The sequence below is a fragment of the Schistocerca cancellata genome, chromosome 1 (genome assembly GCF_023864275.1).
Source record: "Schistocerca cancellata isolate TAMUIC-IGC-003103 chromosome 1, iqSchCanc2.1, whole genome shotgun sequence".
NCBI lineage: Eukaryota > Metazoa > Arthropoda > Insecta > Orthoptera > Acrididae > Schistocerca > Schistocerca cancellata.
In genome coordinates this window covers 81762014-81777406 of record NC_064626.1, presented here as the reverse complement: position 1 = coordinate 81777406, position 15393 = coordinate 81762014, and the positions used below count along the sequence as shown (strand labels likewise).

Here is a 15393-nt window from a genome sequence, read left to right as displayed (position 1 = left end):
ACGGTGGCAATCTAAATACTTGCAGTCGAGAGGGCATTGGCAGCATGTTGCTTGCGAGTTTGGCTTTGGCCCCTCTCCTGATAGGCACACTTTACCCAGCACCTATTATCGATCTTCTTGCAACTTCTTTGCTGACCAGTGTGCTAGCTACAGCATATGCCAGCACAGTGAGCATTGGAGGAAGCCACCTCTACCAAAGCTTCACGTTTGTTGAGTGAGTCTTCAGTTTCCTCTAAACTCCCATTGTCAGTCGGTGTCCCTGGACTGTTGTAGGGCTTAATACAAAGGACAGCGACAATATATCTGCACTTGTGTCTTCTTAATGAAGGGTCATAGTCCTCAACTGCATGTATGACATCCAACAAGCACCAAAAGATATGGTACAGTCCAAAGGAGAACTTTGGAGGAACTTTGCTATATCTGGTGCTTCAGCATGTGACGCATCTTTGGTGACAGCATAGTGGGTGAGGTAGCCAATGCGGACTATTATCCATATCCCTGTTTGTGAACTTCGGGAGCCTTCCCAACTCCAATCCGGTGGAATCATGCTGCTGCAGGTGGGATTGGTAACAGATGCCCTGGAATAATTGTGGCACGTGCTTCTGCTGTTGGCACTCCTGAGAGTGGTTCATATAGTGTCTAACAGATTGGTAGAGACCTAGTCATTGATACTTGTCTGATTTAGAGTCTGCACCGATTCCAGATGACCAGATGTTGGAAATACCTCAGGATAGCTGGCAATAGAAGAACTGGGATGTCAAGCAAATATTTTCACCCTGTTGGATGATAGTTCCTCTTATACAATGTTCCCTTTATTAATTGGAATTCTCCTTCGGTTGGTTCCTCTTCCTTCAAGGGTTATGTAGTTTTCAGCAGTGCTGGATCCTCCCTATGTTCAGCATCAATGCCATGTAGTGCAGCGTGCTCTGCGATCTGCCAAAGAATTCCTTGAAAGGCAGTTAACTTCATTTTGTATATCAATGTGACATTGTATTCATATAGCCACTGTCCTCATCTCACCAGATGTCTGGTGTATCGTTCAGGCTGGTCAGCCAGTATAGAGGATGATGGATGATGGTCTTTCACAATGGTGGACGCTTTGCTAAATAGATACAGGTGGAACTTTTTTATGGCTGAAACAAATGTAGGTATTTTTCTTGCTTGTAGAGTAGTTTATCTTGGACTTTGGATGTATTCTGATACCATAAGTTGTTATGTTTCTAGCACCTTCTTGAATTTGCACTACAGCTGCCCCATAGCAGCTAGTATCAGTGGTACGTTCTGTCTCAGCATCCTCTTTGTACAGAGCTGGGATAAGAAAAGAATATTTCTTACACCTCATTTCAGGAAAATTTGGCATCTCTCTGCAGTAGTTCTTGCAAGGTATGTGTCTTGGTACAAAAGCCCTTTGTGAATCCGTTCATGCATGTCTGAAAGAGCAGGTGCTGTTGGCAATCCACAGCTGTACAAATTAATTCAAAGTTAGATTCCTTCGGACCAAGACTTGAAACCACTTTTTGCGAGTGGTCACCTTAACTACTTTGACTGCCTGTGCACCCTCCCTGCACAGACTCAAACTACCACGTGTCACACTGTCTACATCTTTTATCATAGTCCACTGAATTCATGGATCACCTGTAGTACAAGCACATTCTGAGAGAACTTCTTGCATCACGAATGTGCCATGGAGTTGAAAAATCTGTGACTGCTCTTATTTTATCTGGATTGGAATGGACTTGATCACCATTCATAAATGACCCAAGATTTTTATTTCTTGGGTAGTGATGAGGCATCTTTTGAATTCAGGCAGAGGCCTGTAGTCTGATCACATTTCAACATGATAGTCGGGCAGATTTAATGTTCTTCAAATGTCTTTAAAATCCAAATAGCAAAGACATTTTGTCCACTTAAGGTGGTTACGCAACTTGCGTGTCATACATATATATGTACTGGAGTGTTACACAGTCCAAACAGAATAACTTTAAACCCACAGAGTCCATCAGAAGTTTTGAAAGCGGTCTTTTCCACATGGATCCCATAAAACTTGGTTTGCTAGTAGCCTGGGTGCATGTCCACAGTTGATAAATACTTTGCTCCTTTCAAGCAGCCTAGGTTGTCGACAATATATAGCAATGGATAGATAGGCCTATCTTTCTTCATGATTGTGTTTGATCATCGATAGTAGGCACAGAAACACTATGTGCTCTTTTTCTTCACACAGACTGCAGGAGAGGACCCAGGACTCTGAAGTTTTAATGATGTCTCCATGTAGCAACTTCTCCATTTTCTCCTGGATTATCCGTTGTTCAGCTAGCAACACTCCACGTGAATGCTGACTTTTCTCCTCTCTGGACTCTAAATCTTCTGATAATTGTCAGAGAATGGCTTTCACTCACCATTGTTTTTAATCGGTCAGGCCAGATCCTACTGATAGTTCAATATTAGCTTTTTTTTGCCTGTGGTGTGTGTAGAGGTAGCAGAGCATGATTTTTCATCAGTAGCACTAAGCTGCACTTCCTTGTCTGTTTGACCAATCCCTAAGCACATACCTTTTAGGGATGAGTTGTGGCTGCTCATGACAGTGATCTGAAGTTCTCATTGATCACCTATAGTGCTAACAATTCTCAATGGCATTTGGATTTCTTTTTGAGCATGAGTAGCTTTTTTCAGTTGACAAAACCTTCACAGTTTAACTGGGCACTCGGATTGATAAATAGAACTTGTCTAGTTGATGACAGTGCTACAATGTCTCCAATGGCAATAACTGTCCAGAACAATATTTGTTATTTATGCTCCTAGGAATAGATTTGTCAGTCTAGTGCTGTGATCTTCCCTCAGTCTATGACTTCTTCTAATGCCTACAAGAAGACCCACCTGAGAACAACATTGTGACAGACATCATGCTTACATTCTGTTCATGAAATATATAATTGATTATGTGCTGAGCAACTTTAAAAACTGTTTTCCTAAGAAATTAACAGGTGAAGCAGATTAAATACACATAAACCTTTGGTTACAAATGTGTTCTGAATGTCATTCAAAACTAAGGGAAGACCTGGGAAATAGATGATGACAGGGTCAGATCTCATTATAAACTGTACTGTAAAATTATAAGTGAAGTCATCAGAGCATCAAATTGTAGTCTACATTTTTCAAGCAGTTAAATACAGTAACTAGTAAGTGTTAAGTTTCTGGAACTGCAAGCAGATCAGAACCTCAGTTGAAAACTCACTGCCTATAATAAAGGACCTTGATTCTACTATGTTTACTGTGTGCATGATTACTAGAATAGGTGATTTAAAAATGAAGAAACAAGTTAATTCTTCATATGTCCATTCACTAATGACTAATGGAATATTATTATTATTATTATTTGAAACTTCCTGGCAGGTTAAAACTGTGTGCCCGACCGAGACTCGAACTTGGGACCTTTGCCTTTCACGGGAAAGTGCTCTATCATCTGAGCTACCGAAACACGACTCACGACAGGTCCTCACAGTTTTACTTCTGCCAGTACCTCGTCTCCTACCTTACAAACTTTACAGAAGCTCTCCTGCGAACCATGCAGAACTAGCACTCCTGAAAGAAAGGATACTGCGGAGACATGGCTTAGCCACAGCCTGGGGGATGTTTCCAGAATGAGATTTTCACTCTGCAGCGGAGTGTGCGCTGATATGAAACTTCCTGGCAGATTAAAACTGTGTGCCCGACCGAGACTGGAACTCGGGACCTTTGCCTTTCGCGGGCAAGTGCTCTACCATCTGAGCTACCGAAGCATGACTCACGACCAGTCCTCACAGCTTTACTTCTGCCATTACCTCGTCTCCTACCTTCCATGTCTCCGCAGTATCCTTTCTTTCAGGAGTGCTAGTTCTGCATGGTTTGCAGGAGAGCTTCTGTGAAGTTTGGAAGGTAGGAGACGAGGTACTGGCAGAAGTAAAGCTGTGAGGACTGGTCGTGAGTCGTACTTCGGTAGCTCAGATGGTAGAGCACTTGCCCGCGAAAGGCAAAGGTCCCGAGTTCGAGTCTCGGTCGGGCACACAGTTTTAATCTGCCAGGAAGTTTCATATCAGCGCACACTTCGCTGCAGAGTGAAAATCTCATTCTGGATTATTATTATTTCTTTCTTTTCTCAGACGTTGTGTCTGGTCAAAAATGGAAAGTGACACAGACCTTGATCAAGCGTGACTTTCTTTTGACATTATTATTGTTATTATTATTATTATTATTATTATTATTATTTATTTTATTTTATTGTATTTGTGAGGAGGGGGAGGGGGCGAGAATTAAAGAAACAGGGATAATATTTTCAGAGTACAGAAGTATGTTATAAGAATTGCATCTTGTATTAATTCAAGAACATCCTGTAGAGGCTTCTTCAAAAAACTGGGTATTTTGATAGCTATTAAACAATACACATGCACATTAATATCGTTTGTCATTATTAATACTTCTCTTTGCACAAAATTTAGTGAACATCACCAATATAACCCTAGGACCAAAAACAGCCTCTACAAAGACCTCAAGGGGTTGCCATTAGTACAGAAATGAGTGTGATAAATGGGTGGACATGGTCTACCAGACTACGTGAAACGTCATGTTGACGTAATTCAAGATAGAATTGAAGAAATTTCTATTGAGCAACTCCTTCAACTCCATTGAAGAGTATCTTCACAGAAACTCTTAAATTTAATAATTTAGGTGATTGTATCACTAGAATTAGTACTCTGATACTGTAAAGTAATATCATTTTGCTGTATTGCACTGAATTAAATTAAATGTGTGCCCTTGCCTTCTATCTACATCCCAGATACCATTCTTCAAGAGGCCCAATGTAATTTAAGTAAAAATTACTGTAAAAACTGTAACTATTAAAATGGTTTTTTTTTTTCAAATTTTGTTTTTACTTTAGTAGTTACACTAACATATTTAATATGTTATACATTGTCACAATGGGAAAATCCACACAAGGGTTTGTATTTTCCATTTTCCATGCAGGCCTCTCATCAGAGACAGTAGCACCCATACCTATTACGGTTGTTTGAAACTCTTATTAGGGACACCATTGCATGTTGTAATGGATGCATGGAATATATTGTGCTACAGGGTTAACAAATTTTACTATTATGTAGTGTGATAAGTGAAGTGAAGTGATTTCTAAGTTACGGTGTGAAGTTTTTATTTCAAAATTAAATAGCAGCGTATGCAGGAAAATGAGTTGCCATAAGAAGTGCTGCTTGCAACTTTGAATACTTTGGATAACTTTTTTTTGTATCTCTGTGAACTTTAGCGTACTCAGAATAAATGTAGCTTTTAAAATAAATGAGAACTTTTTGCGTACTTATAACATAATGCAGCGATTTTGTTCCCTTGCAGGTTAAGTGGATAAAAGAATGATGCCGTCGAGAAACATCATGACAGGTAAGCATAAAAACTAATAAATACATCACCTAATATAATAGTTCTCATTTTAATCTATGGCATTGCTTTATAAATAATATTCATTGATGCATCCTACCCTTATACAAGCTGTGCTGCACCCTATCCTTCAGTTCAACATGAATATACTGGGTGGTTACAATTAAACGTTCCCTATCTAGCACATTATAATACAGAAACTAATTACCATACAAGTACCAAACTTGGTAGCATTAATGTCAAGGACATGGGGATGATAAATAATGCAGAATCAATTCAATTGAAACACTTTTAATGTGCTGCTACAGTACATCATACGATTACATACCAGTACTGCTACAAAAGGGGCTCAGTACGGCATCAGTTAGTGTTCAGAAGAGTCTGAAAACACAGGATTTCATTGTGAACAGCAGAATGAAGCATGTCTGTTGGTATGCTGGCTACCTCTCGTTATGCTGCACTTCAGATCAGCACATGGGTGAATCTTGCTCCATAAAACCTGTCCTTCAGGTAGCCCCACAACCAGAAATCACAGGTAGCGAGATCAGGTGATCTTGCTGGCCAAGCATTTGGAAACAGTCGGCTGATAATTTGATTATTTCCAAATGTGTTTCCGCGAACCTCATGAGCATTTGTGGTATGGCTGCATCTTGCATGAAAACTGTTGGTTTCAATGCATTTCTCTCCTGTTGGGTGAGTGTGACATGCTGGTGAAGCATATAGCAGTAATGCTGGCCAGTCACACTGCCAATCTGTTCAAAAAAGAATGGGCCAATGATGAATGTAGCTGTGAAGCCACACCATATGGTGACACATTCACTGTACACAGGAAATTCATGCACAATAACTGAAGGTGAAGATCCCCACACTTGACAGTTCTGTGTGTTCATCTCACCTGTCAGAGAAAAATGAACTTCATCTGTTCATAGGATGGTCCAGGACCAGCCCTTGTCAATTTCAGTCCTTGTGAGAAAGTGGAGAGCAAAGTCGACATGCCGTCGTATATCGTATGGTGCAAGCTGCTGTGCAATATAGATCTTGTATGGATACCATTTGAGAATGGTTCGAGGCACCTCCTGTACAGTGGACCACGGGATGTTCGACTGTTGTGAGACAGCATGCGCACTGCCTGATGATCGGGAATTGTGGGCAGCATTGTCTTCCATAGCAACAGAGATTTTGTCAACCCCCTGTGGTGCAACTGGTCATCTGCCTCTTCCCGGAGTGACGCCCAGTTCTCCAGTTGATTCGAACTTCTTCATCATGCCCCGCACAGCAGGTGGAAAAAGAGGACCCTTCCATAATCCTTCTTGAAGTGCAGCTGAAGCATTACTTTTGTTTTGATAATAGAGCTTCACCAATAATGCCCTGCTCCTTTTTTCCAAGCTCATGTTGACACGTCAACAGGTGCAGTGCATCTGGTCGGATGTGTGAGACTATGAATCACAATGACTTATCACAGCCTCTGGTGGCCGTAATTGGAACTAGATGGTGGTGCTGTGATGCATAGTAATCACGCACCCCATACTCTGGACATTAATGCTACCAAGTCCGGTACGTGTACAGTAATTAGTTTCCATGTTATAATGTGTTAAATAGGGAAAGTTTAATTATAACCACCCAGTAGTAATAAAAATGGAAAGAATTGATTATTTGTTCACCAAGAACACTTAACTCTTCCCAAGAATTCAGCACCACTCCACTGTAATTGACATTGACTGTGATATTCCATTCCTCAGATTGATATGAAGAAATCTAAGAGTGAAGATGCAGCAACTAGTGTTAGATATAGCTGAAACATGAAACTTAAAATATGTACAAAATCGTGTGGTGCAGCTTGTGAACAGAACGGCACAATCGTTAGTAGCCTGTATCTCAACTTGGTCTCTGTTTAATGAACTCATTGCGAATGATATGTTAAAGATTTACTTCCTTTGTTTTTACTTCATTGGTGCAAATAAATGTAACATTCAAAAGGCATCAAAAATCACACATCCAATGTTGAGATGTCTCTTTAAAAAAATTTGTATAGAGACTATAAAAACACACAATCCTGATACAACTAGATGAGTAATAGAACTACTAAATCAAATAGTGTGAAGGAAATGAGTAGACTTTACTTCCTCTCAGAACTTAATGCATTCAAACAGGAATTTATGAACATTACTCAAACAAATTAATATCACATCTGATGTCTACAGCCAAATGTAAGCATTCGAGAATGGTTTTGTTCATAAAATTACAAGCAGAACTGAAAATAAAAGCAGAGTGGAACAATTTTTGAAGTGTATCATAGTCAGTCACTAGATGTTGCTGAATGGATAATACTTCATCACTAATTTCAAACAGTGTGATCATTATCTATCAAGCCACATAACGATGGAGAAATATGGAAGATATGTTGTGTACGTACATACCCTATGCAAGAAACCGAAGATCCTGGTTGGGAGCGAGCAGAGCAATGTGCTGGGCTGATTGAAAGATACTCTGTGAAGGTGAAAGCCTTCTGTGCTGTTTCATGTAACAGAGTGTATGGCTCATAATACTTTTTTCCTGGGAAAACCATGACAGGTGCAGTGTACCTATGTATGGTGCAAGGCTGGTTTTTTTTTTCTTTTTTTTTCTCCTTGAACTGAAAGCTGATGATATCCCAAATTTCATAGAGTAGTGTGTGGCTATCTCAACAAGGAGCTTCCAAACCAGTGGACTCTGGATGCTATGCAGCTCTTCAGGTGACCCCGAAGGTCTCCTGATCTTACAGTTTGTGATATCTTTTCTTTAGGGATACATAGGAAACAATGCTTACATACTACCTTTGCAGCAACACTGAATGAAATCCTGGATCGCATCATTGGTGTGCTGGCAAATGATGACAGGGACATGCTCGAACTTGTATGGATCGAACTTGACTACCGTTGATGCTTGTCGTGTAACCCAAAGATAGCACATTGAACATTGTAGTGATATGTAGGAAACCTGAAAATATACTTTTCCATACCATGTATCATTCATTATTTTGTTTGTAATATTTTATGAGGTATAATTATCCAAAGCCAGATGAATCATTTAAACGCCCTACATTTGGCAATGTTGATGACGTATGCTTTTAAATTCGCATGTTAAATTGTAATAGTACTGCCTACAGTAAATAGAAGAAAGGTTGGAGTTGATATACATGCCATGAGTATAATTTAAGCAAATGTGTTTATTTCTTTGTTTCTTTTTATTCCACAGAAAACTTATTGGGCCTGTCGTGGCATGACAGTGCTTGGATCCCCATATTAAATCCTTCCAACATTATGGATTACTTTTCAGAACGAAGTAACCCATTTTTTGACCGGACGTGTAATAATGAAATAGTTAAAATGCAACGCCTGAATCCAGATCAGTTGCAGTAAGTAATTTTATAGTCACCCTAATCTTAAGGCATGGTATTCATAAAAAGTGCAGAAAAATCACAAAATAAAAAAAATGCTGATTTGCTAAATCCATGAATAGAGTTGAACTGACAATATTGTAAACTTTTTGTTTTTTTTGAATTTTGGAAATCCTTTGATATAGCTTCACATCATCACCTAGTAAATAAAATTTCTGGTTATGGAATATTGTAAAAGTACATGATTTGGATTAAAGGCTTGATAGCTAATTGAATCCAAATTTCATTCTTAATTGAAAGACATGACCAGAAGTGAAAGTAGTGTCCAGCATAGCTCAAGGAAGTGAGAGAAGACCATTAATATTTATAAAAATGTGCTACCAGTGTGTCAGAAAATATATTGCAGGTTTTCAAGGCAATTCACAGATGGTGGTGTGGTATAAAAGGAGACCAGGTAGTTTAAAAATTGTTATAAAATAGCAGATGACTTGAGGATCAGGGCAATGACTGGTATCTTATTTTTGAGTACAGTTGCCATCTGAACAGGTTTAGGAGAGCTGGAGAAATCAGTACAAAGATATTTGAATGTTTGTATCAAGTAATAATCCTACTTTCACAATGCCTTAACTTCACATTTTCTCAAAGTGCTCGTTTTCAACTGGAATGTCCTGATGTTTCCTTTAGAACTATGTAGTAAAGACACCATGATGCACCTTCTAAAAAGTTTTACACATTTGTTTCTCGAGACAGCAAGTCGGTTATCCTTGTTTTCTTTCTCTTTTAACTGGGGAAATTAGTCATATTATGTGGATTTGTGTTGTTAGATGGATGTGCAGGTGTGAAATGCTTGTTCGTTGGCCACATTGTGAACTAGCATCTTATTGTGATAGAAAGCAAACTCTTGTGATGGAATAAAATCCTCTACAATGCCACCATGGCCCACTTCTGAATTATTTGAACGGTTTAGCAGCATACCAACACCCAGCTGTTGACCTGCTGTCTGAAGGTGTGATTGTGTTGATATATTTATTTTTGTCATGGAAACTGTACATCACCTCTATTGCTCCCCCCCCCCCCCTCTCTCTCTCTCTCTCTCTCTCTCTCTCTCTCTCTCTCTCTCTCTCTCTCTCTCTCTCTCTCAATATGGAAGCATCTGATGACAGAATGTTAAATGTTGTGCCCTCTGTTTCCCAGTTACATGATGTGATATCTGTTCATGCAAACCCAAGAACATATTGAATGGACTGTTTACAGGGCTTCCTCGTCAGTGATTCTGAAACACAAAACACTATTTCTTTGGCTAGTGACGCCATCAGCAGTCTCTTCTGTTGCATAAATGTAATTGCTACTTCTTTTTTATAGATAATATGTACTGTGTCTGAATTTGTTGGATTGATGGAAGATTTTGGTCATGGGAGATGGATCTCCTAGTGTCAAATGTATTCTATTGAAACAAAGATTCACACTAAATGTGTAAGATTGCAGTGAATTATTCATCATTGTTTCTAATAAATATGCATTATTGAAACTTGTTAATGAACCTGAAATCAGCTTTCTTAAAACTATGAGTGCGCTCAATCAACACCTCCAGAAGCATATGAGAACACATTTCCTTGTCATTTACAGAAAGTGTAAGGTAGACTGTTCAGTGATTTTTGTCTGTCGGATTTGTAATTTGTGCAAAATTAATTGACCTGTTCAGCACCCTAGTAGGTCTCTGATCTCAGGTGAGGCAATTATGATTTCAGAGAGTTCTTGTACCTCTATCCCATACTTATTGTTCAGTTTCTTTACACATGAGACACAAATCACTAAGAGGGGTCTCAAAAGTGTTTTATTGGCACATTACATTGTTGTTACAATCAAATCAAACACACCTGTTTCAGCAGCATGCTGCTATCATTATGTGCCTTATGCTGTCCTTACATTATTCCATCACAAAACAGTATCCAACTTCTGTCGTGGCATTTTGCTGAGTCTGGGGATGTTCAGTTGTTTTGTTTCCTTAGGATGCATGTAAATGAGTGTTCAGTGAGTATAAGGCAACATCAGTTGAACATTGATGTACAGTCCCAGCCAGTTCAGGGTTTGGGGGGGGGGGGGGTAAAAACATATAAATAATGTATCGAAAGCAAAGTCCTGTACAACTCTGGATCAGGTGAAAACAACGTTTATAAAATTAGTTCGTCCAGTTTCATTTTCTGCATATATCACATGGAGAGGTACATCTACATTGTTGTCAGAAGTATTTTATTGATACACTTTACTATACAGTGGCTGACTGTATGAAATATTGAATATTATGGTGCCATTGTTGAAGATATTATCACATTAATATTATGAGCCACTGTGAAGATACCCTTCAGTTGAGTTCAAGACTTTTCCCATGAGAAAAGTTGTTTAATTCTCTCTTAAATTCCATCATCTTAGTCACAGGATATTTACTATGCTGTGGCAGGTCTTTAAATACGTGTATACCAATGTGTATGACTGTAGTACTGTCAAACCCTTGAAGTGCCTCTAGAGCTTAATTTTGGTCCTTGTGTTATAGTCTTGCTTTAGACTATTTTTTACAAAAAGTGTAATAACAGTATAACTATTATTGTTACTCAAAGGAGAGAATAACAGTTATCAAAATGCCAAGCTTTTTGAAGAGATCTCTGCTAGATATTCTAGAATAAATACTGGATATAATTCTGTTATTCTGAAATATTAACATTATATGTCTCCACACTTACCCAAAAAAAACAACATATCTTGCTTGTGATTGTTATAGGGCACAATACATTTTTCTTCATTTTAAAATCACTTGTGGCTTTAATCATGGGTATTCCATATGTAGCTGAGCTTGGTTTGTTCACAGCATATGCGCTTTCAGATTGTAAACTATTCATAGTCCCAGAAAACAACACTATCTACTTCTTGTATTTTATTGTTTAAATAGGCTATTATATTACATTGTATTGCAAAATTAATTGTCCAGCTTTATCATACAGCACAAATTCTACTGGTATAAAAAGTGTAACATAAGATAATCTTACAATCTAAAGTTTATCATAAAACAATAATTTTGGGCAGAGCAACATGTGTGGAAATACACATAGTGCAATATGTGACTAACCAGTTGGATTATGTGTGGAACCTTATCATCTTCACAATTTGTTTTAATCAAAGATGCTAGAGTACACAAATGGCTGCAGAGAGTGGCAGCTGTGATGACAGCTGAGTTCTACAATTCCTCCAGTGAGGGTGCTGCCCACCATACATTCTGGTCAGTCTGTCACCACGATCTTGATGCATATGCGGAATACTTATAGCACACTTGTAAACTGCGGAATGTGGGACTTCTCCGTCAGTCTTCAATGCCACATCCAAAGATGACTGGCAAGTTCTCAGTTAAAATATCATCAAGTGTAGTTAATGATGACAATCTGCCAGTTCAAAGTTTCTTAGACTAAGGGCCTGTTGACTAATCCTGCCCTCACATTAGTTCATACTAGAGTGCTAATCTGGGTGCACACAGAATTTGCATCCTTGCCTTCAGCTTAAATCAGAGTTATGTGTATAGACTTTCCACTACAGATCTTGTGTCAGGGGTATTATCTTCCTGAGCTTCTTGTGCTCATAATTTTATTGCACCAACTTCAACTTCCACAGCATGCAGTTCACTTTGTACCTTCAGATACTTCATCAACTAGTACCTTGAGCTTCATTAACCTTCATTGGTTCCAGATTTGCCACCTTCGAGTTTGATCTATAATCAACAAAGGCTACAATTTCTTCATTCTCTTAGGTAAAATGGCTCTGGGCCTCTTGTTTAGATCTTCCTATTGACGCACACACCATTTGTCAATCCTATGACTGTGCTATGTGCTGCAGTTTTTTTTCTGATTTTGACCTTTGATATGATGGCCATTCTTCTGCCTTTTGTTTAATAGCTTTTGCTCAGTGGTACAGGCTTTTTGACAAGCTGCCTTCTCATCAATAGTAGCGTGAGGATTCATTGTCTTTCTCACCCCTTTTTTTGGTTTTGTAACTTTTCAACCTTTTTTGGTCTTTTAGGAACAAAATAAGTCATTTACTTTTGTTTCTAACTTTCTTTATTCATGTTTGTTCATTGAATTTTTTGGTATACTCAAATGATTAAAGTAGATGGAATCTATTGTGAAAGGCTCCTGAAATTTGGGCTAGATTGGTCTTTTCTCATTTTCAAGTGTTTTTTTCCTATTTTGTGCATTTAGTATTAGTTTCAAATATTCCACCATTACAACTATACCGATGTTTGTGGCAGATTCTTATTTTTCTGTTGGAACAAAACACTTGCTGTGATACTCTATTCAGTTCTGAAAATAAACTTTTCAAGGTGGCAAAATGAAAATTCCGCAGTGACTGGCTTGAAAAGACAGAGTTTGAAACTATTGAAAAATATAAATTTTGATCACTAGTGTAACTTACCATGTGCTGGAACACGTGCCTCCCTGACTCTGTAGCCAGTTGAACATCCTGTCCAGCAGTTCTCTAATAATGTCTACAAGAGTTTATTCTTCTTTTGTGTTAATCTTGATAAGTAAGCTGTATCAGTGTCTATGTCATTGAAAATAATAAAAGCTTCTGAACAGGATTTATTTAGTAGAAAAATGTAAATTTAAAATGCTGGCTTCCATTACTGGGAATCTACGGAGGAAACCAAATGAGAATCAGCCAACCCCATTGAAATATTTGTTGTGTTGTTCAATGTATTAAACACTTTTAACTATCTTTAGTTCCTTTGTGAAGTCTGTTTACTTTTTTTCTCTACCCCTCAACACATACTAATTAAAGCATCAGGAGGGAATCATAAGTAGTATAATCAGTTTGCTTTGTGTTAGTACAAATAAGTTACCAATTTAAATAACTAATATTGCCAAAAATCAACTATTTTTAATTGTTGTGGGCTGCAGCAAGATGGTATTTCAGTTAAGGAATCAAATCATATAACCATTTATGTCAGTTAGGTGATTATTATTCCCAGTTTTTCAGATGTTTTGTTTATTTAATTTAAAAACATGCAAACAGCACAGTGTTAAATTAAATATCAGACATTTGGACAAATCATGCATAATCATCTTCGTACTGATATCATGATACAGTTGTATTACAACTTCACAAAAGATAACAGTTATGTGCTTCTCAGGTACTACATGCCATAGTATTTCGGTATGAGTATGTATTTTTCTGTCTCAGTTTCTCATATGGCACTTTACTGTGTGTTTTGTGACCTTGTCCCACATGGTATATGGTGAAGCTGCCCTCAACTGGAAGATTGGTTTGAACACTGCATTGCAAAGTGGTACATCCTTGTCAGTGTCATGGACTTTAGGTTCGATAGTGTGGCACTTATACATCGAACCACCAAGCCGTACCCCTTGTCATATAAATTACTTTGTCCTACAGTACATATTTCAAGATGTCATGTTACCCCAACATGGGCAAGTGTTTATAGACTGCTAGTTGTTTGTTTGGGTTAATTCTCTTTAAGTGATTTAGACATGTTACAGCTATTATTAAGCTTAGCAGTGCATAAGCTGTAATTTTTTTTCCACGTATCACTTTTTATATATGTTGTGAGACCTAATTTGCCATTTTATCAAGACGAAACTACAGTACAAATGCTCACCCTTGTCCTGAATTTTAAATTGTGTATTATTTTTTTATTTTCAGTTTTGTTGCAAAAATTGTTTTATTGCTTCTCATGTAATGCTAATTCCTGTATGTAAACATTTATTTTGTTGCAATTACAGAAATATGACTGGACTTGAATACATATTGCTTCACGTCCAGGAACCAATTCTGTATGTCATTCGCAAACAGCATCGACATACTCCCACCCAGGCAACACCTCTTGCAGATTATTACATTATTGCTGGCACAGTTTATCAAGCCCCTGACCTTATGTCTGTGATAAATTCAAGATTGGTGAGTTAAGATATCATAAAGTATTGCAATTTAAATAATTTCAACAATGTAAAGTATAATGTAGTTTATTGTGAAAATGACAGAAGCAGAAAGGCTGGGTGGTAAGTATTATCAGGAGGTGTAGTTCCTAGTGATGCCAATAGGAACACACAGTATGAAATAATACTTAACATGTTTCTCTCAACAGAACTCTGAATTTTACCTCTTTAAGGTAAGTTCTGGCCAGCTTTTCTGTCTCTTTGCAAGTTTAACAATGTTCTCAATCTAATTTTTCATATAATATAATTACTATCACCTATGCAGGGCAATTCAATTAAGCTGTTCATCTCAGGTATTTCCTGAACCATTTAAGATGCTGTGATTGGGTTTTCACCCAAATTAATTGCAAAAAAAGTTCTCACTAAATGACGTATGGTCTCTTTTTATAGCTATATTAGACACATCAGTATCAGGTTCACTTTTTCAAACACTACTGTACTTATTTCTGCTGCCAGTGTCATAGTTCTAAAAGAGGCAAATTCATTGGTATTTCACTCATCAAAATTGGATCAGTAGTGTCAGAGAAATTGCGATATGAGGACTTAGGATGTCTTCATTTTGGACATCAAACAGATTGCTGTCTCTCGTGGAAGATATTTTTGTCA

At 37.9% G+C, this 15393-nt stretch overlaps 1 protein-coding gene across 1 annotated transcript in view; it reads left to right on the top strand.

The window, feature by feature from the left end:
• The window catches only part of LOC126150145 (mediator of RNA polymerase II transcription subunit 6), a 41004-nt gene that overhangs the window by 12624 nt on the left and 12987 nt on the right, over positions 1–15393 (top strand). The window contains exons 2-4 of the mRNA XM_049915860.1: positions 5377–5421; positions 8653–8812; positions 14575–14749. Of these exons, the coding sequence (XP_049771817.1) occupies positions 5394–5421; positions 8653–8812; positions 14575–14749 (363 nt within the window). The 5' untranslated portion in view covers positions 5377–5393. The remainder of the gene's footprint in view (positions 1–5376; positions 5422–8652; positions 8813–14574; positions 14750–15393) is intronic.